General features: G+C 46.9%; 1 protein-coding gene across 1 annotated transcript in view; it reads left to right on the forward strand.

Moving 5' to 3' along the window:
* Positions 1 to 25,409, forward strand: part of LOC105492692 (kinesin family member 5C) — a 154,254-nt gene that overhangs the window by 122,167 nt on the left and 6,678 nt on the right. Inside the window, exons 18-25 of the mRNA XM_011759927.2 lie at positions 2,479 to 2,555; positions 3,629 to 3,738; positions 5,640 to 5,741; positions 5,939 to 5,999; positions 10,620 to 10,691; positions 13,285 to 13,389; positions 15,436 to 15,652; positions 16,879 to 16,992. Of these exons, the coding sequence (XP_011758229.1) occupies positions 2,479 to 2,555; positions 3,629 to 3,738; positions 5,640 to 5,741; positions 5,939 to 5,999; positions 10,620 to 10,691; positions 13,285 to 13,389; positions 15,436 to 15,652; positions 16,879 to 16,985 (851 nt within the window). The 3' untranslated portion in view covers positions 16,986 to 16,992. The remainder of the gene's footprint in view (positions 1 to 2,478; positions 2,556 to 3,628; positions 3,739 to 5,639; positions 5,742 to 5,938; positions 6,000 to 10,619; positions 10,692 to 13,284; positions 13,390 to 15,435; positions 15,653 to 16,878; positions 16,993 to 25,409) is intronic.

A 25,409-nucleotide genomic window follows, 5' to 3' on the forward strand; every position in this document is an offset into this window, starting at 1 on the left:
TCAGCTCACTGCAACCTCCACCTCCCAGGTTCCAGCGATTCTCCTGCCTCAGCCTCCTGAGTAGCTGGGACTACAGGTGTGCATCACCACACCCAGATAATTTTTGTCTTTTTTAGTAGAGATAGGGTTTCACCATATTGGCCAGGCTGGTCTCCAACTCCTGACCTCATGATCCGACTGCCTCAGCCTCCCAAAAATACAGACATGAGCCACCGCGCCCAGCTTAAAAGGAGAGATTTCTAAGAGACCGTTCCCACCCTGAATCTGCTCATCTTCCCATTTCCCCACAGTCCACCCAGTTATCCAAATCAGAATCCCTCACTCCCCACCTCCTGACTCTAGTTGGTCACCAGAGCCTGTTCATTCCACCTGCCAGAGGCCTCTCTGGTTCACTGTCCAGGTTAACTAAGGACTGTGGCTATATCCATCTACCCATGCCCACCCTCAGTCTGCTCTGGGCCAGCCACTGTGTGGCATCCCAAGGGATGATCCTAAAATTCACATTCTCTCTCTGTCCAAACCGACACTTCTAACCCCTCCATGGCATCCCGTTGCTCTTAATATAAAGTTTGAACTGCCGTGGCTTCGCTGGCACCTCCTTGAACAAGCTCTTCCCTTTGCCAGCCAGCCTTGTGATCTCCTGAGCTTAGGGAAGTGCGTCACACATAGGAAGCATTTCATAAATATGAATGAATAGAAGCTGAGATTCAAGAGAAGGGACTAGAAATGCAGAAACTAGAACAGGATTAAGAATGTATGTGCCATGTAATGTGAAACTAGAACATATATATTATGAGTTGCAATGAAAATTGTTACAATTCTTTCAGAAAGCCATTTGAAAATACACACTAATAATTATAACATTTTTCATACCTTTTGATCATCACATCTCAGATATTCATTGCAGAATTTTAGATCAGCAAAAAAGAGGAAGCCATCTAAGTGTCTAATAGCTAACACACTATGGTGTGTTATTTAATAGAACTTTTTTTTCACATGAAATACGTGAAGGTGTGCTACAATGTTTATGATGCAATGTTAGGTGAAAATCACAATATATCATTGTATCTTTACTATGGTTATAACTATTAAAAATGAATGAATGCGGCTGGGCATGGTGGCTCACGCCTGTAATCCCAGCGCTTTGCAAAGCCGAGGTGGGCAGATCATGAGGTCAGAAGTGGAGACCAGCCTGGCCAACATAGTGAAAACCCGTCTCTACTAAAAATACAAAAATTAGCTGGGCATGGTGGCAGACGCCTGTAATCCCAGCTATTCGGGAGGCTGAGGAAGGAGAATCGCTTGAATCCGGGAGCCGGAGGTTGTAGTGAGCTGAGATCAAGCCACTGCACTCCAGCCTGGGTGACAGAACAAGACTCCGTCTAGGGAAAAAAAAAAAAAAAGAACGGATGCTTGCGTTCCTAGGAATTCATATTTAAGATAAAAGTGGTTGTGATAGGGTAGTTGGGATGGTGATGCTGTTATCAATTTTTATATCCTTTATTGTTGTTGTACAGTTTGCTCAGTAAATACATTTTGTGTCAGATGCCAAGGCAGATTTAAAAAGAAAGAACATACCCACTCTCTGCTCTAACCTCGTAACATGTTCTTTGTGTGGTAACACGTGCATGTTAGTAGGTGCACCATCAAAAACTGCACATGGAAAATCATGTTTCTCTCTTACATTCAGTGGTTTCTGCAGTGGGGCCACTGAGTTGAAATAAAATAGAGGCAAGAAAACCTGAAGTGGAACAGACCAGAGAGAAATAATGAATTGAATGTCACTGTCGTAAAGCACTCTGCTCCCTGGCACCCCAGCTCCGCAGCTGGGGCTGCCCATTGCACCTGGCATTCAGGGAGCGCCAGCGACCAAGCATATGCTGAGACAGGAGTGCCACACTGCAGCCCTGCCCCAAACGTGGGGCCTTCTGATTTAATCTCAAAAATGTTATGCTATCTTTCCACTTCCCATGTTCCCATCCTTAGAGTATGTTTTCCTGCCCCAGATTCTTAGAGAATAAACGCCTACACATGGGAGGTAAAGTAGGTCTTCCTGGAACTCCCATCATGGCATGGGTCCACAGGCCACCTAACAGTCACAGAGGGCTTTATCATCTGCAAGGCCCATTTATGCACATGACCTTGTGATGATCACAGAGACCAGGTGGGAAACAAGCCCTCCCAGGTGCGCGGTGACATAAAGCCAGAGTGCAGTCCTAGGAGGACCGCCCCCCGCGAGCATTGTCCCCTACAGTTGCTGCGCTTCCCTGTGGAAGGAATGCCGCAGGAGGGGGCCGCCTTGGCTTTAGCCGGCAGTCCTTGCCTGTTGCTTTATGCCGTGGTTGTAACTGCTGATATAAGCTGATGTTTCACTCGGTTGCCATTTTTCTTGCTTTTTATTTTTTTTATTTTTATTTTTGATTTTGGGTGTGAGTCCCACCGGTTAAATCTTAAATCATCATTTAAAATTCAAAACAGAAAAAATGCACGAAGTCAGCTTCCAGGATAAGGAGAAGGAACATCTGACGCGGTTGCAGGATGCTGAGGAAATGAAGGTGCGTGTGACCGCCCCTTCCATTAAGCCCAGTGTGCATTTGATGCATTTGGATTGGAAATGCTTGTTCTAGGAAAATCTGTCACCTTCAGATCTGTGTATGGCAGGGGAGAGGGGAGAGGAGCTGCTGGGCACTCAGAGTCCATCTCAGAGTGTGGTCTGGCTTAGAAATGAGCAAGTCCCGAAACCCCAAGATGTCTGTAGAGAATGGTTAAGTTGCGTTAATACCTTTGTCTTCCCCATTCCTGATGAAGAGGGATAGGGTAGCACCCCCAATCACTGCATGAGCTCTTTTGTCGGAGTTAACTTCTAAGGATTTCTTCCTCCAACCTTTATGAAGAACACACCAAATTTGAGTTTCTATCTCAAACACAGAGATTTTTCTTTTGGTCACATTTTAAAGAGTAAAGGAAAATTGATTGGGGAGTAAGACTTTTAGGTGAATAAAATGAGACAGGAGAAGATGTAGGATTTTGATTAGTTGTAGGCAAACTATGAGCCTCACTGAGTCAAAGTCCACAGTTAAAGTGATGTCCACGGCATGCCCCTACTCCAGCCAGCAGAATAAAATCATGCCTTGTGGGAGTCCCTTTCCTGTCTTCAGAGTGTTTTGGCAGAAAGGTCTCCTTTGGACATCATCATAAATCTGTACAGCGGGCAGGGCAGGGGCTTTTATCTTAATTTTACAGGTGAGGGAGTGCAGCTCACACAGGTTACAGATTTGTCTGAGGTTACTTGAATAGGGAGAGGTTGGTGCCCTCTGACTGACCTGGCTGGAGAAGCTCAGGGTGGACTGGAGAAGCTCAGGCTGGGCTGTAGAAGGTCAAGGGAACACTTTTAGTTGGTGGACTAATTGGCTCCTAAGGCCCACTTGGTTTTATAACAGATCTTGGGTTTTGTTACCCAATAAAGCAAGGCCGGGTCCTGGGCGCACAAGAGTCAGAAATGCCCCCAGTTTGGGGATCTGACATCTGAGGGACACAGGGGAGGAGGCAGGTCCAGATCCAGGGCTTGTCACAGAGTGGGCTGAGTGCCAACGAGTGGATGACATGTTTCTCTTGGCCTGGGATGCAGAAGGCGCTGGAGCAGCAGATGGAGAGCCACCGGGAAGCTCACCAGAAGCAGCTGTCTAGACTCCGAGATGAAATTGAGGAGAAGCAGAAAATCATTGATGAGATTCGGGAGTGAGTTGGCCCAGGACTCCAGGGGTGTGGGGGTGGTCATGCCTCGGTCCTCTTGGGGAAGCCCGGAAGGATGTGGCTCTTAGCCAAGCGCCCTGCTCACCTTGCCCTGTGGGCACTGCCCTGGTGACACAGCAGGCTGGGCGGGCTGCTTCCAAGGTCTGTTCTCCCATCTGGAGCTGAGCCTCCTGGAACCTTGGCGTGGCAGGTGGCAGGCGGGCCCAGCTGCCTTTCCCAGTCCCCGAGGGCCAGGGTCACATAGGTGATTCCGTGGATGGACACATGCCCTAGTAGATGGGGGGAGCATCTGTAATGAAAGCACCAAAGAAAAGAAAAAAAAAAAAAAGAAAAAAGAAAAAAAACTTGGTCCTGACTGCACAGTTCTAGTAGGTTAATAAACACTCGAGAGAAGACAGCACCACTGCCTCCCCTTCTCCCCCTACACATACACACTCACTGTGCCACCCAGCCACCTGGTTCCATGTGCTCACTTCTTAGGACCCCACACTGTCATGTGTCTGCACAGGCAGAGGTGCCAGCGACCTGTGGCACTGCCACCAGGATGGCATCATTGCAGTTTCTCTCTGGTGACACCCCCTCATGCTGTGCTCCTGCCTTGTCACAGCCTCTGACATGCCCTCTGCTCCTTCAGAATGATGTTTTCAAATGCTCTGCATAAAAGACTTGGGATTACAAAGAAAACCAATTATATTGAAATGCTGATCTCCCCACCCCCACCCCACCCGGGGTCTACACTGTTCTCTTCCCTCCCACTTTCTGTAGATGAAGAAACAGATTTCTATATGGGAAGCAAGGTGAAATGATTTACTTAAGGTCACATTGCTAAATAGGAATCAGATTGGAGTTAGACTTTAATTCTCCAGACTACTGATCCAAGTCCCTTTTCAATGTGTGTGAGCCGCTTGAAAGGTACATTTGCATTTTAAAAGAGAAGAATGGTAACCCAAGCAAAAGTCTAAATGGTGTGACCCAGACTCGGTGCCCAGTCCCTGAAGGAAGGCACTTAGACTCCTCCCTCTTTTTCTCCTCCCGGGCCACCCCCTGCTGTTGCCATGTGCTTTCCCTTTCAGGGATATCTCACGTTTATTATTCTGATTAATCACCCTCACATATTCACCTGGAAGGGAGGGGGAGGTGGGAGGGAAGGAAGGTGAGAAAGAGGGCGGGTTGGTGAGTGAGTTAGGAGGTGGGGAAGCTTCCTCGGTCTGTGCCCTTCAAATGGACTCTGGGCTTTCCTTCTGGTGGTGCATAGCTGTTCCTTTACAGGCGCTTAGGCGTGGCTCTAGGAAAGGTTTTATGAGTCCTAGGCTGATGTAAATGTTGACCAAACACCCTCAACCAGATGGCAAGTTTCTGTTTGCAGCAGAGCCCAGGCTGTCTTTTCTTCATAATTTCTCTCTCCGTGCCCACTCCTTGAGGGCAGAAACTGCCCTGGTATCTGTGAGGCATTTGGACTTGGGAGATGTTTTTAGAACGTCAGACCAGAAAGGAGGGAAGGTGGAAATGGCCAAATCAGGTTCCCCGAGGGAGCGCATGCCGTCGGAGGGGCTGAGGAAGCAGAGTTCTTCTTACATGGGCTCTGTGTTTTAAAATATCAGCCCTTCTCCCATCTCATTATTTTTCCCCTGAAGCTCTTGCCCAAGCAAACTATAAATACATCCTCAAAGCCTTATGTTTCATGACTCTTAGATGCACCCCAGAAATTAGTTTTCACTTGGGCAGGGAGGAAGCTGTGAGGTTGTTCTCTGATCCCTCCAAATCCTGCAGAATTACTGCCTTTATTGTACAGAACTAATAGGGTTGGAACAGAACCACGGTTTTAGCCGGATGACTCAGAATTTCAGACTGATGTGGAATATATTGCTTTTTCCTCTCAATTTCAGTTTGAATCAGAAACTGCAACTGGAACAGGAGAAGCTCAGTTCTGATTATAACAAGCTGAAAATAGAGGACCAAGAGAGAGAAATGAAGCTGGAAAAGCTCTTGTGAGTGCACTCTAAATATTTCCCCTATTTTCTCTCATCCCCATGATATTCTGGTTAGATTGGGCTAATTTAAAAACAGACAATGGCTATTTGTGTGCTTGTTGTTGGTTTTGTTTGATTTATCTGTGGATGCAAATAGTATCTGCTGAAATCTCTGAGTCCCCTATGGTGGTCTATGGTTCCTTTTTGTTTTTCAGATTGCTCAACGATAAAAGGGAACAAGCCAGAGAAGACCTCAAAGGGCTGGAGGAGACAGTGGTATGTCAAAATATTTCCCGATTTATGTTCGTCTCCAAGACCAGATTTGTTTGTGATTTGTCGGATTGTTTATTTCAAAATTTTATCCATGCACACCTTTCTGTGTAATGTTTTAGATAAGACATTCTACGGAAAAGTAGGATTTGTAGAATTGAGTCCTCAACTCTTCACAGAATCAGTCAACCAATCCACCTATCCTGAGAGCAGTAACCTGGAGCCCCTGAGTGAGGATTAAGCTGAATTGCAACTTAGCAATTTTACAGCCCTGTACTCTGTGACATACTTCCACTCAACATTCAACAGATATTTATTGAGCGTCTCCTAACGGCTGGCATTCTTCAAGGTGCCTGAATATATCCATAAACAACAGAGATAAGATCTCTGTCCTTATGAAGCTTACCTTTAGCTACGAGAGATGATAAACAGTAAGGAAACAAATCTTGCACTCTATCAGATGGCTATAGAATGTGCAGAGGTTGTTGACTGGGGGAGGCTCCATGAGGAGGTGACCTTTGAGCAGGGACTCGAAGAAGGAGAAGAAGTGAGCCATAGAGATATGTGGGGGAGAGCATTCCTGGCAGAGGCAACAGCTCATGCCAAGGCCCTGAGATAAGCCCAGGACTTTCATGTTGGGGGCCAGCAGGGAGGTTTGTGTAGCTGCAGCTGAGGGAAGGACAGGGATATAAGGTGAGCACAGAGAGGTAAAGGCCACAGTGATGCAGGCCAGGTAAAACTTTGAGACCTGCAGGGCTTTGGGTGGAGGAGTGATGGGCCCAGCTTCCCTTTGGAAGGGCTCGTTATTTGAAACCCTGGTTGGTTTTCTCTGTCCTGTGTCTGGGTTTGTTGGCATCATCTCCTCTGGTCGGCTTCCATTTCAGCTGCTCTGTGGGATAGCTGCCTGGCTCCATGCCCCACAGCCTGCGCTTCAAGACAGACCATTCTAACATAGCCTCTCCATTTGGTGAAAACACGTTCAGGCATTTCACATGATTCAACGACAGGGAGAAACTGTTGGTTAGATATAGTCATCCATTTTGGCTCCATTCATGGGTCATGTGGATCTGTGTGGGACTGATCCATCTCCAAGGACCTGGTGACCCCACATTGGTGGCAATTGTTTGCTTGGGTCTGGCCCCGAGATTGTGCTCTGGCCCCTGGACTTATAGTATTTGTTGCACCTCAAAGCCAGGGAGCGGAAATGAGGGCACCAGCCATCGGAGATGGAAGATGCCTGTGTCCAAAGGGAGCCGGGCATTTGGAGCATGGAGGAGGAGCCTGTGAAGGGGGCTGCTGCTGGGGAACCTGAAACGAAGCCACACAATTGCTTCATCTACATCTGTTTTACCAGAGAAGTGATAATCCTAATTATAGATAATTATAGAAATTCAGAAAAATATTGAACATTAAAATTTCACTGTATTTCTACCAGCCAGAGATCAGTGATATCAATGAAATATTTTGGGATCTTCTCTTCCTTTACACCCGTGAGCTCTCAGGCACTCTCACCTCACTGTCCCTAGCCATCCACGCCCTCTTTCGGTCTCACTGACATCTACAACTCAAGCACACGAGCACATCATCACACACTCACACCGGGGCTCACAATTCCCTTGCAGTCAGCTGCTCACTGTCATGTTCTCATGCCTCTGCTCAGCCACACTCACTCCTGCATGCTCCTCCATACACAAGTACTTACAACACACACTCTTGTTACACACAGGACATGCGCACTTGCATGCACACACACAGCTTGCATTCTCACTAATGATTGTCCACACTTTCTCATTCGCACATTCACACAATCTCGTGCAGTTGCTCACCCTCACTCCCCTTGCTTGCCTTCACTCACACCCACACCCATGTTCACACTCCCTTGTACACTTTGCACAGATGCTGTCTCAGGACACTCCCCCTCACATGCACGCAGGCGCGTTCACACATGTCACCCTCATGCACTCTTTCAGTCACAACCACCTCCGCTCACATGCACACTCATTTCCATGCTCACGGACTCACATGCTTTCTCCTCTCATACGCTCAGGAGTGTGATATTTAAAGAATGGTTTCATCAGCTCTTTTGCCTTTTTTGAAGTTCGAGTGGTCTTTTGCGTCTTTTGAATGACGTATTTTCCTCACTAGCTCCTCTGTCTCCCTGCTCGTCCTCTCTCCCTCCCACGCTGGGCGCGGTTCCACGCGCTCCCTCCCAGGCTGCTCCCCACTCGCACCCTCGCCCAGCCCGTGCACGCGGACAGACCCACTGGCTTCATGGCACCCACATTCTCTCCCTCACTCTCACTTACCACCCACACGCATCGCATGCACGCTTTTAAAATCCAAGATTGGAGCCCTGCAGTGTATGCCGTTTTAGACTCGGATGTTTTCACTCAGCCTTGGAATTCTCCCTGAGCCGTAAATGTTCTTCAGAAATAGACGCGCTGTCCTTGGCTGACTGTTCTGCCGCTCTCCTCAGCGCAGGGCCTGTTCTGCCTCCTGGAGTGTTTGGGTGGGGTGAGTGGGACATGGAGCCTGCTGACCAGGGGGTGAATGCCCGGGAAGCCCGCTGCAGGGCACAGTGGTGGAAAAGGCCGACTGGCCGTCGGGGCATCCCTGGCCCCGGGCAGCTGACTGGCTGGAACAGGACACTGTCTGGGCTTTGGGGTGGGAGCTCTCCTCTGGGTGCGTTGATGAGACTTATATTCCCTCCTTGCTGGTCCCACCCTTGCTGTCCACTGTGACAGGAAGCTGAGCCTTGAGCTTTGGCATGGAGGGTAGCAACCTGTGAAGAGGGACATGTGTGGGGAGGTGGAGGGGTGATAATGAACGTGATAGAGGAAGGAACACTGCCACAGGAGGCCGAATGATAGTTGCCTGAGCACAGTGTGTGTAAATAAAAGGGACAAGTGATTTTAAATGATTTATACTACCCTTCCCAAACTGTTTATTGTTCAATATCCCTAAAAACAAACAAAAATGAGAGAAAGTTCCCAACCTCAGGACTCTATATTTAGTATTTACACCCTAGGAGAATCCTGGCCCTTGGACAAAGCACTGTTCTCATTCCGTCCTCTGTTCCCATTCCCTTTTGGTGTGGTGGTGGTTTTATGAAAAATGTAAACTGTGATTACAGTTCAATCAGTAATGAAACCACTGATGGGAGAGAGAGTGCATGCAGGGTGGGCGCAGGTGTTAAGGAGCAGGGTATCCAGGCTGCGCTCCCTCTGGCAGGGCCTGGGACAATGTGTAACATAGAGAGTACTGCACCCCTGCCCCTGGGCTGAAAGGCGGCACAGCCTCAGACAGGTCCTGTGTGCACATTATTCATAATCACAGATCCATTTGGTTTCCTGCAGAAAGTAATTTACCTCATCTGAGGACATAATTGACTTCAGGTGCTTCTTATTTCAACACAGAATTGGACCCAGTAATAAGACCTTAAATTAACAGAGAACTTTTACTGCAAGAAACTTAGTGTTTGTATAGCTTTCTAGTATGTTTTTTTCCTTTTAGATGTGAGCGTGTGTGAGTTGCGTCCCTTGAAATTCTGTGTTAAAGTAGGTCAATTTAGACAAATAAAGTTTGCATGCAGAATTTAGCTCTCTCCTCTTCCTCTATAGGAAAATATTTTACAAGGAACTAATCACATCTCCTATAGTAAACACATGGAGACTTGAACAGACAGAAACATTTGATCTTCTGATCTTGTTAACAAAGATCACCAGATCTGGCTCAGGCTCTTGTCTCAGCAATCTAATTCCTAAGGTTTGATTTGTAGAAAGTAATCCAAAATGAAGGGGAAAAATGTCCCCAAGATTACAGTGAAAGTTTTAACAACAACAATAAAAGGAAGCAATACAAGCCTAATGAAGAAATGGCTTTTATGATATGAAATATGCATCAATAAATTCATACTAGTCACGTTTATTGGGCACTGAATGTGTACCAGAAAATGTTCTCAGAACATTATAAGGTTCATCTCATTTAATCTTGACAGCAATGATGAGGCAACTACTGTTTTTATTGTCATGTTAGCAATAAGAAAACGGAGGCACAGAAAGGTTAGATAACTTGCCCAGGGCCACCCAGGAGGAAAGTCCACGAAATGCCTCATCCATAAGCTCAGTGATGTAAAGCAAACAAGTGTGTGGACTTGCGCCTGAAGCAGGTGTGGAGACGTGAAAAATGTGAATCAGTTACGGTGAGATATTGTGGCTAACTTTTCATTTAAGCTTGTTGGTATTACATTGTAACATTTATGTAATAAAAAGAAAAAAGGAATTCATCCTGATACAACGTAGCCCAGTAGGAATTTTTGTGAGGAAACCTTTTGAATTTTTGTGGGTGAGGAAATGTGTGGTTCCACTGTGAACAGATGAGCAGGCTTTGTTCTAGTTTACAATTTGTGGTTTGGGTTCTCAGGCTCTGCACCTCAAGGTGCTCCAGTAACGACACTAGGTCCAGCAGTGGGCATGGTCAGGGTGGGGGTGTCACAGGGAAGGGGGGCGCACCAGCGGCATCCATGGCTGGCTCGGGAAGTGTCTCGGGGAATGATCTGGTGCCAAATGTGCCATAAATTCAGTGAATTGCTACATTTAAGTGACCTTTAAAAATCTTCTCTTCCAGTCTAGAGAGTTGCAGACACTGCACAACCTTCGGAAACTCTTTGTCCAGGATCTGACCACCCGAGTTAAAAAAGTGAGTTCTCTTTTGTCTGAATGGGACTGAGAAGAAAATCAAAGATGGCAGGGAAGAATCATTTTCAGTTGAAATACCACTTGCTTAAGTCGGAGCTGGTTATGCTTAAAAATTAATTACTTCACACCAGAGAATGTTATTAAAAGAATGTGCTGGAGGCAAAAAATACTTGGTAACATTTTCCCATCTGATTTTTCCTTCTTAGTAAAAGGAAGTCAGAATGCTTTCCCTGGCCTTCATTTCAAATCAACACATATTTTTCTGGCCCCCACTGTGTGAGGGCGACTGCTCTTGACACAGAAACATTTAGAGTAGTCGCTTCAGAAAGCATTGCCCAGAAGCCTGAAGAGGCTGGACCGAGAGAGCCTCTTATTTGTTTGTTAAGAGGCCATTAGGGGCTAGGTTAGAGTTTATGAAGCACGTCAACATCCAGTATTTATTTGCTTTTCCCAGCAACCATGTAAGTGGTGCTTAGTGTTCCTGTTTTTGCAAATGTGGAGATAGGCTCAGATGTTAAATAACTTACCCATATTGCACTGGTGGGAAGAGCCAGAGATGGGTCTGGAACCCAGGCCTCCAGGGTCTCTGGATCTGAGCTTCTTCTGTCCTCTTGCTACACCAGCAATCTGGAGACACTCTGTAATGGTGACTCACCCAAACAGCTTGCAGAGGTTTAAGGAAGGAGTAAGAGGTGAAGGCAGCAAGAGGGCTACTCTTTCAAAGTGTTTAAAAGTGATGGACGACACAATGGGCCATGTGTAGAGGGATGGTAGGATTGAAGGAAGGTCTGTTTAAGAAAAGTGTGTGCATGTATGTGTGAATGTGTGTGCATATTTGAATGTGTGAATGTGTGTCAGTGTGAAGGAGCCAAGGGAAAGAGGTCAAATGCCTTATAAAGATAGAGTCGGGTCTGAGAGGGAGAGGATTAATAGTGTAGATGGATGTATTAGCTAGTCTTGGTAAGGAGAAAGGGACACACATTCCTAAAGGGGAGGAGTGGAGAAGTCAAGTTGGAAGGATCGGCAGGGAAATACATGAGGGTGGAAAGAAGCCACATTTGATGATTTGGGTCTTCTTGGTTTATGTGTAGGCTCAGTCCTTGGTGGGGAAGTAGGGAAAAGAATGGGAAGCCCAAGGAGACTAGACATGGTTCAGGCAGCCGAGGTGGCCGACTATGGAAAAGTAGGATTGCTGAGCAGTGGTGTTGGTGTTGAGTCAGAAGCATGTGGCCCCTGACAGCATGATTTAAGTGAGTTTAGAATCCTGGAAATGAAAATAAAAAAGGCAGAAAATGATGGGCAATTTCAAGGCATGCATGGCAATGGCTAGGCAATTAGGTAGTTAGTAAGCACGGTCCAAAATACAAATGACCATGGGGGCCTGGACCTGGCAGGAGAGTGAAGCCAGAGCAAAGGTGATGGACAGGGAGACTAGACGGGGAGGGCATCTGGCCAGAGGTTATGACATGGACTGAAAAGGTTCAGTCCGAGGAAGGAGGTGGAAGCCATGACCATACATGGGAGGCTCTGGTCCTAGGGAGGGTTAGGAGCTTGAGATCAGACTTCCGGATTTAATGATTAAAAAAACTCTCTAGGAAAGCCCTGCTTTTAGACCAGTGGTTTTCTGTGGGTGGTTCTCTGGCCATCAGCCTCAGCATCACCTAGGAAACTGTTTAGATATGCAAATTCTCATACCTGACCCCAGATCCACTGAATCAGAGACTAGGGTTGAAGTGTGGCAATCTAAGTCTCAACAAACCCTCCCCTCGGGAGCCAGGTGCTAAGGCTCAACTTTGGGGAGCTCAGTTTTAGACTGAAGAGCTGCAGGTGTGAGATGCTCATGTAACCATTACCTTTCAGAAAAAGGATGATGATCTCTTCTATAATCAGACCGAGCAAACCTGCTTTTCCACCTTGGAACACCAGGATGTGTTTGCACCTGTACTTTCCAATTTATCTGTGCCACTTGGCTTGCCAGGAGTGCAGCGTTTTGCCAATTTCAAGATTTGATAAATTTCAAGAATTTACCCAGCACCCAGATGCTATGATTAATTTGAGCTTGATTCGTTAATGAATTTTATAGATTTGGAAGCTGAAGGGACAAGCAGAGGCCATTAAGACTTCCCAGTGGGACCACAGACATTTGCTTACAAGTTTGGTGACTTGTTATCCCATCATGATGGCTGAAGTCAAATTTAGGTCCTGGGTTTATGTTTTCACAGTTGTTGTTTCTTAACGAATTTTGGAATGCTTTCTTTTGAAAAGAAGTCTCTATTTACTACACGCAAGGGAGACATATATTTTACTGAAGATAAATCATCTGTAACTTTCAAAAGCAGATTTTGAAGTGTTTTGTTTTGTTTTGTTTTGTTTTAGCTCCCTAAAAAATAGCTCCTCCTTAAATCACTTTTCATACTAATAAGGGAAATTAATTGGGGGATTTGTTGAGTCTAAACTTTTAGAACCTCTCTCTATTTTCACTTTCAGAATACCCTTTGGTGGGAATGGGGATTCTTTTTTTCCATCCACATTATCCTGGGGTGGAGGGTGGGTGGATGACAGCCCGTCCTGCTGACCCCCTGGTGTCAATGCAGAGTGTGGAGTTGGACAGCGATGATGGAGGCGGCAGTGCTGCCCAGAAGCAGAAAATTTCCTTCTTGGAGAATAACCTGGAGCAGCTCACCAAGGTTCACAAGCAGGTAGGAGAGTTCTGCCCACTCTCCTCCCTCCTCTTTCCCGAAAGAAGCCCCACCAGGTTTGGCCATGGTGTGCGGAGAAGGCACTGAGATTGAAGGTAAAAGAACTGTACTCCATCAGAGGACAAGAGGGCTGGAAAGGTCCTTACAAATCCTTTAGTTCTCAGTGACTTCCCATATATATAAAGGACTTTCTTTTCTCAAAGCCAAATATAAAGCATTGGGTTTGAGCTCTCTGGGGTTGGAGAGGGAAGTGTTCAGAGGCCTGTCTTTTCATCCTGCCTCCACCCCTGACTTTGGACACCAACTAGCCTCCGTGTCTCCCATAACACCTCTGAGGTACCTCTGTGGACCTGAAAGCTCCACAGAATGCAAAGTGGACCCCACTGAGCTGGTTCAAGTCCTTTATTTTTACAGATGGGGAAACAGACTGGTGCCTTGCTTCATTGCACCGTGAGAGGACCAGGACTGGAACCAGCACCCTCTCTGCTCAGCTGCCCATTCCTAGCGATCTCAGATGCTCACTCGGGTGCCTGCGATGCGCTGGCATTTGTCTAGAGTGACAGAGAGTGATAACTGTGTCCAAACTCACCAGTGATTTCAGCAGGTCATTTGTCTTGGATACTTTCTTTTTAAATGTTGGTGTGTGCATGGCTGTTTTCCCTCCTTAGGAATTGGGATGTGATGGAAACGTCCCAAGTTTTTGGACCACATGGCCAAGGAGATGTCATTTCTCTTTGACTTGTGAAGACTTTTTCAATATTACTGATGATGGCGTTTTTTCCCCAGAGGGAGGATAATAGATTCTAGAGAGTTGAAGCCACTCAAATTGTCGATGAGAAATACAAAAGCAGGAACTGCCAGGGAGCTTGAAATAGGGCTCTGAGATACATGTTTTACAATTTATTTTTATTTTTATTTATTTATTTTTTGAGCTGGAATCTTGCTCTGTTGCCCAGGCTGGAGTGCAATAGTGCGATCTCTGCTCAGTGCAACCTCTGCCTCCTGGGTTCGAGCGATTCTTCTGCCTCAGTCTCCCGAGTAGCTGGGATTACAGGTGTGCGCCACCATGCCTGGCTAATTTTTTGTATTTTTAGTAGACCCAAGGTTTCACCATGTTGGTCAGGCTGGTCTTGAACCCCTGACCTTGTGATCTACCCATCTCAGCCTCCCAAAGTGCTGGAATTTCAGGCGTGAGCCACTGCACCCAGCTGAGATGCATTATTTTATTCATGGATTGAATGAGCATTTGTTAAAAACGTACTCTCTGCCAGGCACTAGAGCTGGTGCTAGGAGAACAAAGCAGGAGATTCAGCAGTAGCTCACTTTGGTGTAGCACTTTCTGATTTTCAAAACTCCCTCCGTCCACCTGGATCCCCTATTATGTAGTACACTTGTGTTATCGATGAGAAACTTGAGACTTGTGGTGGTCAAATGACTTACGCCAAGTCACATGGCCAGGACATAAAGAGCTGGCCCTTGAACCCACTCCTACCTAGGGCTGGCCTGTTGCTTCTTCAGTCAGCAAAAAGGCGCAGTCTCTTCCTCTTAGCCTCTGGATGTGTTGCAAAGCTGGGTCCAAACCCCATGCCAGTGTAAACAGCGGGTTCTGCATGGAAGGAGGCCCTCTGAGAGCTCAGGAACATGCTTGTTTTTCACTGAGTCCTTTTGAACCGGCTTGAAGTGTCTCAGCTTTCTCATGCTAATTTACTATTCTCATAAAGTGGTTGATTTTCTCACACAATTCCCCTTTCCTCTACACACACCCAAACAAAAGAGGAGGTAAATCTTGCCTCAGATCGAAAGTTTCTTGTGGTGGGAAATAGTTTTTAATTGTATCCCCACCCCACCATTCCTTGCACCCCGTGAATCACGTGTTCACCGGAGTCCACAGTCTGGGTTTTCCTTTCCTTTCTGTGGTTGTGCGGAGTGCGAAGGACGACCTAGCGGGGGTCGCCTGTTCAGCAGCAGGGGCTGCTTCTGGCTGCTCTGGTTTGCACAGTGCAGCCTGCCTGGTAGTAACTCCCCTCCTTTATCCTCCTGCCCCAGCTGGTCCGGGACAACGCAGACCTGCGTTGTGAACTGCCCAAGCTGGAGAAGCGGCTGCGTGCCACGGCGGAGCGCGTCAAGGCGCTGGAGAGCGCGCTGAAGGAGGCCAAGGAGAACGCCATGCGGGACCGCAAGCGCTACCAGCAGGAGGTGGATCGCATCAAGGAGGCCGTGCGGGCCAAGAACATGGCCAGAAGGGCCCATTCAGCCCAGATCGGTACGTGTGTGCACCGTGGCGCCCGGGGTTTGAGAAGCTACTGCGGCCTCCCAGCTAAGATTTGCTAAAAAGGTGAAGACAGCGCCAGCCCACTCTGGAACATCTGAAAGACTGGGATGGAGCCCACAGGCGGCAGCCCTCCCTGCACCCTATGCTCACCCTGGGGGAATGGGAACGTCAGGCGCCCCCGTTATCCTATTCTGAGATACTCCGGCATCCATCGTGGTCTCAGAACTTCTGAGCTGGGCAGAGAGAAGCCAGCCAAGGCCGTAGGCCCAGGTCTTGGGCTATAAATGGGTACACTCTTAGAAATACTGAAATAGGAGGATATTTCTCTGCAAGGTGTGAATGGCCCCTGTGTTCTGCACCCGGTGGGACCATGAAGGAGCCCGTATGTAGCCAGAGCCCCAGGGAAAGCCTCCAAGTGCAGGTTTGGAAATACCCCGGGAAGAGCCAGGCTGGCATCCATGACAGGGTGTGGCTACAGGCTGGCACAGAACCTGGGAAGGTCTGGAGTCTCAGCCCCTTCAAGACCTGTATGGATTTGGGCATTTTGCCCATGTAGGAAATGAGGGTGTAGCCAGAGTCCTAGTTCCCAGGATAGAGCCATAGGGATAAAAACAATTTAGGGAGATTCTCTAAACAGCTGCTTCTCCTTTTTTTTTTTTTTTTTTAAATTGAAACATCTCCAATAACATGTAATTTATTTCCCATCAGATATTGCTGTGTAGATGTATTGTAAACCAGCAGCTTCATGTTTCTAGTTTTAAACCATACCTTAGATTAGTGGTTCATTGCATGTGTAGGATTTCATACCCTTTGAGAATCTATTAAAAGCTATGGACGCTCTCCCCAGAAAACACCATCACAGGCAGAATTCTGCATCCAATTTCAGGGGCTACACAGATGCCCTTGAAAGTCATGGGGAACCTATGATCCATTTCAGATAAAACTGAAAATCTTTTTTTCTAACTTTTCTTGGCCCAAATTAGAAATGAGCTAATTGATATTTAAGTTCTTTCTGTCCCCTAAATATTTGGATGCCTTGGATTTGCTAACTATACTGATCGTTTTCCCATTTTCAGAGAGATCTGGTGGTTGATAAGAATAGTACTGTTGATAAGAATTGTGACTTTTAGTTGTCACAGGTGACCTGTAGGTATCAGGATTGTTGTTAAGCCTTTTCTAACTGTCTGTTCTCTCTTCTTTCTGTTGGTTGGATACAGCCAAGCCCATCCGCCCCGGACACTACCCGGCCTCATCTCCAACGGCCGTCCATGCCATTCGAGGGGGAGGAGGCAGCTCTTCAAACGCCACTCACTACCAGAAATAAATACAAAGTGAGTCCCATGTCAAGGGTGGTTTCTCTATCTGGAGGCAGAGGGTTCTTGCCTTTCTAAAACCCCTACCTGGCAGTGGACCTTCAGTAGAGAGGAGTTTGGCTCTATTCCACCACACGCCCTGGGGGTTCCAGGTAAACAGAGACCCGACCTACCCTCACTCAGTCTAGAGCCCTGGGTTCTTCTAGCTGAGGCTGCCTGAGGCCCCTGGGACCTGGAGCCAGGCCGGGCCTAATCCCCTCCAGGGGTAGGTGTAGTGAGTGATTCAGCTGAGCTTTGTTTTTTTTTGCCTGTGGGACTCACCTCTGTAGTTGGCATCCCGTAAGGCATTACCTGTTTGTCAACTGCTTTTACCCAGAGCAGACAGAAGTTGGGGGTTGCTTTAAGTCTCAGGAACAGAATATAAAGAAAGAGCCTGATAATAGAAGTGATGTTTTTATGTTTAGTATCTGAACTCAACAAATGGGGATTTTAAGAAGATACCTAGGTGGGTCCAGGGCGCTTTTTTCTTTGAGATGGTGGTCTGCAAGCTTCTCTGCCCACAACCCACATGCCCAACATTTCTCTCCCAGCAAAAAGAAAAGGAACGAGTGATATACTTTACAGAAGCGAAGAAGCAGAGAGCGAAAACTGTCATCCTGTGTGATGGAAATGGAGAAAAGAGGTTACTAGTTGGGCGGGCAGAAAGACTGCCAGGTGACCAGAAAACTTCATTTAGAAAAACTCTGACTTTGAACATGCAGATGGGAAGAGGTGGCTCTGAACATTGTCCTTGGACTCTAAGCCCTTGCTAGGGTAGCTGGCTCCCAAGGCAGGCAAGCATGTAAGGTGTGAAGCCTGGACCCCTCCTCATCCAGTCCTTTCTGCATCAAGGCAAGAAGGCGAGCAGGAGGGGCTGGAGCCATCACTCAGGGTCCTGTCATGGCCCAGGCTTAGGCTAAAACTTCCAAGGGAAATGCTTTGGTGGCTGTCCCCACACAACTTTCACTTGTGCTGCCGCAGGCAGTGCCAAGGAGCAGGCCAGGGGCTGGTCAGAGTAGTGGGAACAGGAGGGAAGGCGGAGGCAGCCCACGGGTGGGCAGTGTGCCTGCCATCATCTGCCGTCTTCTAGACAGGAAAATGGGAAATGGTCTTGGCAGTGGGCCACCCCATTCCTATCTAATCTCTGCTTCCTATCAGAAATGGAATGAAACTGGAAGTTAGAAAGTTGCTTTTGACTACATGTTGTCAGTATCGAGGCTGATACCTGAAGTGAACTCTGAGATCCAGCTGGGCAGCTTAGAACAGAAAAGCCTGAAGCAGTGGTCCTGGAACTTTAGTGGATGTGAGCATCCTTGAGCACCCAGAGGCCCAGGCTCCTTAGAGGAGGGAGGGCCTGGGTTTTGTTTGTCTTTTTAACCAAGTACTCCAGGTGATTCTGATACTCATCGAAGTTTGAAAACTCTCCATGGTTTATATAGGATGGCAGTTTACTTCTGTCTTATGTAAAGGAAATTGGAAGGTGGTACGTCTGTAAAGAATCTCCACAGTGATAACAGAAATCTAGCCTCTTAACTAGGTTAAGCAAGTGCCTGCCTCCCGAACTCAAGGCCAGCTCAAGGTCACCAAATGACTTCAGTTTCAGCCATCATGCCTACATTCCAAGTTTAGCAACCAGAGAGGAAGCAGAGACGAGGCAAAAACAGCCATCCTAAATGAATCTCCTTTAAGTAGCCTTCCTGAAGCCCCATGCAATGCTGATGCCTCCCTTTCCCTGGGCAGCACTGGGCCATGTGGCCACATCTAGCTGGAAAAGATAGTCTTTTAGCTGGGCACATCACTGCCCCAAAGAAAGGTAATGCTCTTTGAGCAAGGACAGGGAGAGTGGATGTTGGGGTGGGCAGCTGACACACTGTGCCTTATGGACCACCTAATATGCCGCAGCACTGGCCTAGATGCACTACAGGCATCACCTCATTTGATGAAAGCACAGAGACATGTGTATGTGTGTTTCCCAGCAAGACCTTACTAAATATACTGGTCCAGGGATTCTGGGGCCCAGAGATTATGCAGTGGGACAGTCACCTTCTTCATGGGTTCCAACAAAGGTCTGCCAGTCCCATATTTTATGTAGGCTCCAAACAATCAAATGCTGGCCATTCATCACCAGTGTAGCCTCTTCTCATACAGAAGAGTGAAAATCAGTAGGTCTGGGGAGACTTTCAAGACTGTTGGAGTGACAGAACCACCCTCACCCATTATGGCTTTTTTTTTTTTTTTAATTTTACTTAAGTTCTGGGATACATGTGCTGAATGTCCAGGTTTGTCACATAGGTATACACGTGTCATGATGGTTTGCTGCACCCATCAACCCATCATCATCTTTTTGAGATGGAGTTTTGCTCTTGTCGCCCAGGCTGGAGTGCAATGGCATGATCTCGGCTCATTGCAACTTCTGCCTCCTGGGTTCAAATGCTTCTTCTGCCTTAGCCTCCCGAGTAGCTGGGATTACAGGCATGTGCTACCACGCCCGGCTAGTTTTTGTATTTTTAGTAGAGACAGGGTTTCACCATGTTGGCCAGGCTGGTCTTGAACTCCCGACCTCAAGTGACTCCCCGCACCTCAGCTTCCCAAAGTGCTGGGATTCCAGGCGTGAGCCACTGCACCCAGCTGGCAATTTGTTTCTTTACTCAAAGTTTTAAAAGTGGTTTTGATGGATTTATCTGAATTCAGAGCCTCCTTAACACACCTTCTCCACATAGCTTCTGTAACTAGGTGCTTCTTTCATCAGGTCACAAAATAAACAGGCCCCCTCTTACAGCTCTCAGGATGGCAGTGTAGCTGAGGGGACTGGCATTGGACAAGGGACCTGGGTTCAGGTGTCAGGTCTTCTACCTCCTTCAAGTTACTTAACCTCAGAATCTGTTTCCTCGTCTATGAAATGGGGAAAATCTTTTATTTTGGTCATTGGCATTGACAGAAGACTTAAATGAGGTCATGCTTCTAAGCACATAACAATTGCTCAATAAAAATGTTAGTTGCTAGTATAGATGAGCACTGCAGAACATCGTAGTTGATACATGTTGGTTTATAGTGTCCTTTAATTCATATAGTTGTTACTAAATGGTTTTTAGTTCCTCTATAGCAGTAAATCCTAGCCACTGGGTAGGGAAGGCTTATTTCTAACTGAGTATCCTAGTTGTTGCTATGAGCTGATATAAGGGCTTTTAAAGATAATATTGGCTGGGCATGGTGGATCATGCCTGTAATCCCAGCACTTTGGGAAGCTGAGGTGGGCAGATCACTTGAGGTCAGGAGTTCAAGACCAGTCTGGCCAACATGGTGAAACCCCTTCCCTACTAAAAATAGAAAAATTAGCTTGGCGTGTACATGCACACCTGTAACCCTAGCTATCTGGGAGATTGAAGTGGAGAATCGCTCGAACCCAGGAGGTGGAGGTTGCAGTGAGCCAAGATCATGCCACTGCACTCCAGCCTAGGTGACAGAGTGAGAGCCTATCTTATTTTGTGTGTGTGTGTGTGTGTGTGTGTGTGTGTGTGTGTGTGTGTATAAAATTTACTTATCTACAAGCTATGACTATTTTTAAGAAATGACTGGGCATTTGTCAGTGGAGATTAAAAAGGAGTAGTAATCAACAGATTCAGGAATTGCAAATGAAAAGTAAAGAAATGCTAAATCATTTTTTGAAAAATAATTGGAAATATGGAATTCATTGCTTAGATGAGAGCAAAGCCTTTTTGAGACAGTCTTTCCTGACCTTTGGGATTTTCATTCTGAAGTGTCTCTTCCCTGGGTAGAAATTATCTCAATTGTGTCTTCCCAGCCCTCCTGTGGAGTCAGAGCACATATTCTTACAGCTGGATATCTTTGGAATTTCCTTCTGCTTCATTTCAGGGTTCAAGAATTATAGCCATAATGAGTATTTTGGTTTATCCTCAAGGTTTCAAAGCCAACGAAGATGCCAATGTACAAAAATCAAAAGAACCCAGGATAATGCTGGCTTTGATCTTATCTGGTTCAGATCCACAGGGGGCTGCTACAGGAGGAGATGATCTTTTTCAAACGCTAGAGCTACCTATGGGGCAGTGGAGTGCAACCATGTGACATCGGGCAGGTTGCTTGATTTCTGTCAGCTTCAGTTTTTCTCACCAGCCAAGGGGGTTCAGGCATCGAGAGCCTAGCTCTGGACTTGGTTTCACAGTGAATGAGACAAGAAGGCTCTCTTCTTGTGCAGTGATATGCTTGTTAGGGGAAAATGGACAGAAAATAAACAAGGTAACTTCAAGTAGTGGTAAGTGCTAGAAGAAAACAGAAACAGGCTAATGGAATAGGAACACTGTTTTAGAAGAGGGGGTGACATTTAAGTTGAGACTGAGTGATGAAAAATGCCAGGCACACAGCAACCTGGGAGAGAGTGGTTTGATGATCACTCAAAGGTAGGAATGAATGAGGGTTATTCGAGGAACGAGGAACGAGGAACGTTAGCAAGGCTGATAAGGCGGTACAAGGCTGATAAGGTGGTACAAGGCTGATAAGGTGGTAGCTCCTGATCTGGGAGAACCCATCTTCATTAGAGTGGATGGGGAGGGAGTTGGGCCCAAGTAAATGAAGGTGTTGAGACTGGGGGCAAGTTAGATTGTGACCTAGTGCGAGGGGTCACCAGGGCTGTGGGCATGGGAGCAGTGGGAGCTGGTTCATGATTAGACAGGCCACTCTGGGCTGGACCCTGGAGAAGGGGTAGGAATGGGGCGACAGTAAGCACTGGGGGTTGTCTAGGGGGTACCCTAGGTGGCCATGGGGAGGGGTCCGGTACCAGACCCAGGTGGTGGCAGCAGGGGAGAAGTGGCTCGAGTCAGTGCCTGCTTAGAGCTGATTCAGCTGTCAGGCTTACTGATGAGCGTTGAGAGCAAGAGGACGAGGAAGGAAGGGAATCAAGGTAGTTCCTAGATTTTTGTGGGCCCCAGCAATTAGGAGACATTGGTCCCTTTTTAACCATGCCAGGGGAAATCGGGGGATGAGCAGGTTTTGTGGGAAAGCTTGGTTTCCATCATGTTGCTTATGCGCTGCCTCTCAGACATCCAGCTGAGCCCACCACCCAAGTGGGTGTGTGGAACAGGTGGCTGGATCTGTGGGTCTGGAGCATAGCAGAGAGGCTGGGGCGAGGCCAGGGCTGGAGACTTGTGACCTGTAGATTGTGTTTATGGCCACGGGTCTGAAGGAGGCAACCTAGAGAAAAGGTGGGCCCAGCAGAGAGGAGAGCTGAGGGGTGAGTTGGACCAGGCCCAGGCACCGGCAAATGGGAAGGTCAGAGAAAGGAGGTGGCACCAGCCGAGGGGCCTGAGGAGCATGTGGGGGCACAGAGGTCAAGTGAAGACCTTGACCCTAGAAGGAAGGTGGTCAGCTCCGAGCTTGAGTAAGATGACAACAGAGACTGGGTGGTTGAAGAAGGCCAGATGGCGGTGACCTTAGCATGGACTAGAGAGAGCAGATGAGGAAGGAGAGCCAGCAGCTGAACCCACTTTGGGGGTTTTATTTGAAGGAGATCAGAGAAATGGAGCGACGTGGAGTTAAGGTGGGGCTGTGTTGCTTTTCTGTCATGAGATGGGAGATATTACAGCATAGCTGTGTGCGATGGTGATGGTATAGCCGAGCTGGGCAGAGGAGGAAGCACAGATGCGGGTGGGTGGTAGATGGGGTGCACTGGGAGGCAAGATCCAGCTCACCTTAGTTAGAACTTGTTTTCTCGTGCAGGCAAGAAGCCAGATGATTAGTGAGAAAGAGGGAGGAAGCAGGGTCTCGCTCTTGAGACCAGAGATGGTGTAAAATCGACCTCTCAGGCAGTGCTGAGTCCTTCTTTGCAGCCCCATACTTAATGCAGACACCTGATTAAACGTCTGCCCAGCTCCCTGGTTCTGAGGGCCCTGGAGATCCACTTCCTTTCCAGGCAGTGCTTTGGCAAGCCAGGGGACTTGTTCAAATGTCTCCACCAGATGGCGCCAGTGGGGCATTGCTGAACCCTCAGATGTTTTCTGAAAGACTGAAGGCAGAATGGTCTTTTTTCTTGGTTGTCGTATATTTAGAACATTTTATCTCAAACTTGAGTAGTAAATAGAGTACTTTAAAAGGAATACAATTCTCACAGATCCCCAGAGTTGATTTAAATTATTGTACTATAATACTTAAGTATTTGCATATTGTAAACAAAAACAAATTTGGAAATTAAATTGAAATAAAACCACAAATAAAAAATCCGAACCACAAAACCCACTTCACATAATTTAATGAAAGAAGGGCTTTTTCTGAAAATAAAGAGCTAAGTGCAATGCAACCCCGGAGTGCGTTGCTTCTTGTAGAGTTTGGGATGCCTGTTTTTTGTGTGTCGTGGTGTGTCTCAATTCTTTCACTTCTGTACTCCCAGCACTCTGAGAGGCTGAGGCTGGAGGATGGCTTGAGCTCAGGAGTTTGAGACCAGCCTGGGCAACTTAGCGAGACCTTGTCTCTACTAAAAATAAAAACATTAGCCAGGTGTGGTGGTGCATGCCTGTAGCTCCAGCGACTTGGAAGGCTGAGCTGGGAGGATTATTTCAGCTGGAGAGTTCGAGGCTGCAGTGAGCTGTGATCATGCCACCACACTCTAGCCTGGGTGACAGAGCGAGATCCTGCCTCAAAAAGAGTAAACAAATAAAACAAATACATGAAGATTAGCCTAGTGCCTGGCACTGAATGAGCACTCTGTGGTGCTCATCTGTGTTGTCCTCATCACCTGATCCCGTCTCCTCATGCTACATCCCAAAGAGGCGGGATGCGCTGTCAAGATCCCACACCTACGAGTGGTAGATCCTGGGCTAAGAGCAATGATCTTCCCTGCAACAGTTCTCAAAGTTCTTGGCCTTAGGACCTTTACTCTTCTTAAAAAGGATCAATGGACTGGGTATGTGGCTCATGCCTACAATTCCAGCACTTTGGGAGGCCAAGGCAGGAGGATCACTTGAGGCCAGGAGTTTGAAACCAGCCTTGGTGAGACTCTGTCTCTACAAAAAATAAATAAAATAAAATAAAATAAAATAAAAATTAGCTAGGTATGGTGGCATACGCCTGTAGTCCCAACTGCTTTGGAGGCTGAGGTGGGAGATTGATTGAGCCCAGTAATTTGGGGCTGTGATGAGCCATGTTTGTGCCACTGCACTCCAGTCTGGGTGACAGAATGACAATCTTTCTCAAAAAAAGAACCAACAAAAAAGGATCAATGAATTTATATATATTGATATGTATCATACTGGAAATTAAAGCAAAAAAATTAGAATACTGTCAGATTCATTTAAAAAATAGTAATAAGCCCATACATGTTACCATGGAAATGTGATTTGTAATGAAAATAACTGTTTTCAAAACAAAAAATAGCCCAATGGCATTGTTTTACATTTTGCAAATCTCTTTGACACCTGGCTATCTCATAGATGGCAGCTGGATTCCCCCCAGCTGTTTTTGCATTCTGTCTGTTACAGTGTGCTGTTTTGGTTGAAGTGTATAAAGCGAATCCCCCCTTGTCACACCAGACAAGATTCTTGGCCATTGGACAGTTAAGAAAACTGTGGAATGGGGAAGTTGGGATCATAGTGCCCATATCACAGGCTTGTCTGGGATTGAATGAGAGAATGTGAAAGAAGAGAGAAAAACTTCTTAGGAGAGTACCTGGCAAAAATTAGGCCCCTGTGCATGTTAGCTAATGTTAAAGTGGTCATGGGGACAGACCTGAAAAGGCCAGATGAGGTGGGACTGCAGAGAGAGAGGACAGAAATAACTGTAGGTGGATGCTGCTGAGGCAGAGGACTTTGAAACTAGCATTCTCAACCCAAAAGGAAGGAATTGTGGAGCATCTGGAGGCAAGAATTCCTGATTCCGTCTACCGCACAGGAGGCTCCAACACTTCGATACTCCTCAGCTTCATGGTTCTCAGAGTCATAAATTCAGAGCAACTAAAATTATTCCTCCATAGCAGATTGTACCAACGCTCCAATGAGATAAATCCACTTCTATTCAGCAGTGATAAGTAGAGTAAAATTGGTAATTCTTATAATGTGGGGATTGAATTATAAAAAGGCAAAAGAAAAACTAAAATTATGTACTGTTTGGATTAAGCTTAAATCCACTGCAAGCAATTGCAAAAGCCCAAGTTGGGGGTGAAAACGGTCTCTAAATACTTCTTGCAAAACCCTTGTGTAATTAACTTCCTTCATTAGCCTTCCCCACCCCTTCTAAAGAAAGGTGATTTTATTTCCTCCTAAATCTGGTCACACGTTGCCCCTTTGAATTACCATCTCCAGTTTGGCAGAGCGCCAGTTTGGCAGTCCTAGAGCAGGTCGGTTGGTCCAGTCCCCTGCCTCTAAGTGAGTGGCTACTTGGAAGAGAGTCAACAG

This window comes from Macaca nemestrina, chromosome 11 (assembly GCF_043159975.1).
Source record: "Macaca nemestrina isolate mMacNem1 chromosome 11, mMacNem.hap1, whole genome shotgun sequence".
Lineage (NCBI taxonomy): Eukaryota > Metazoa > Chordata > Mammalia > Primates > Cercopithecidae > Macaca > Macaca nemestrina.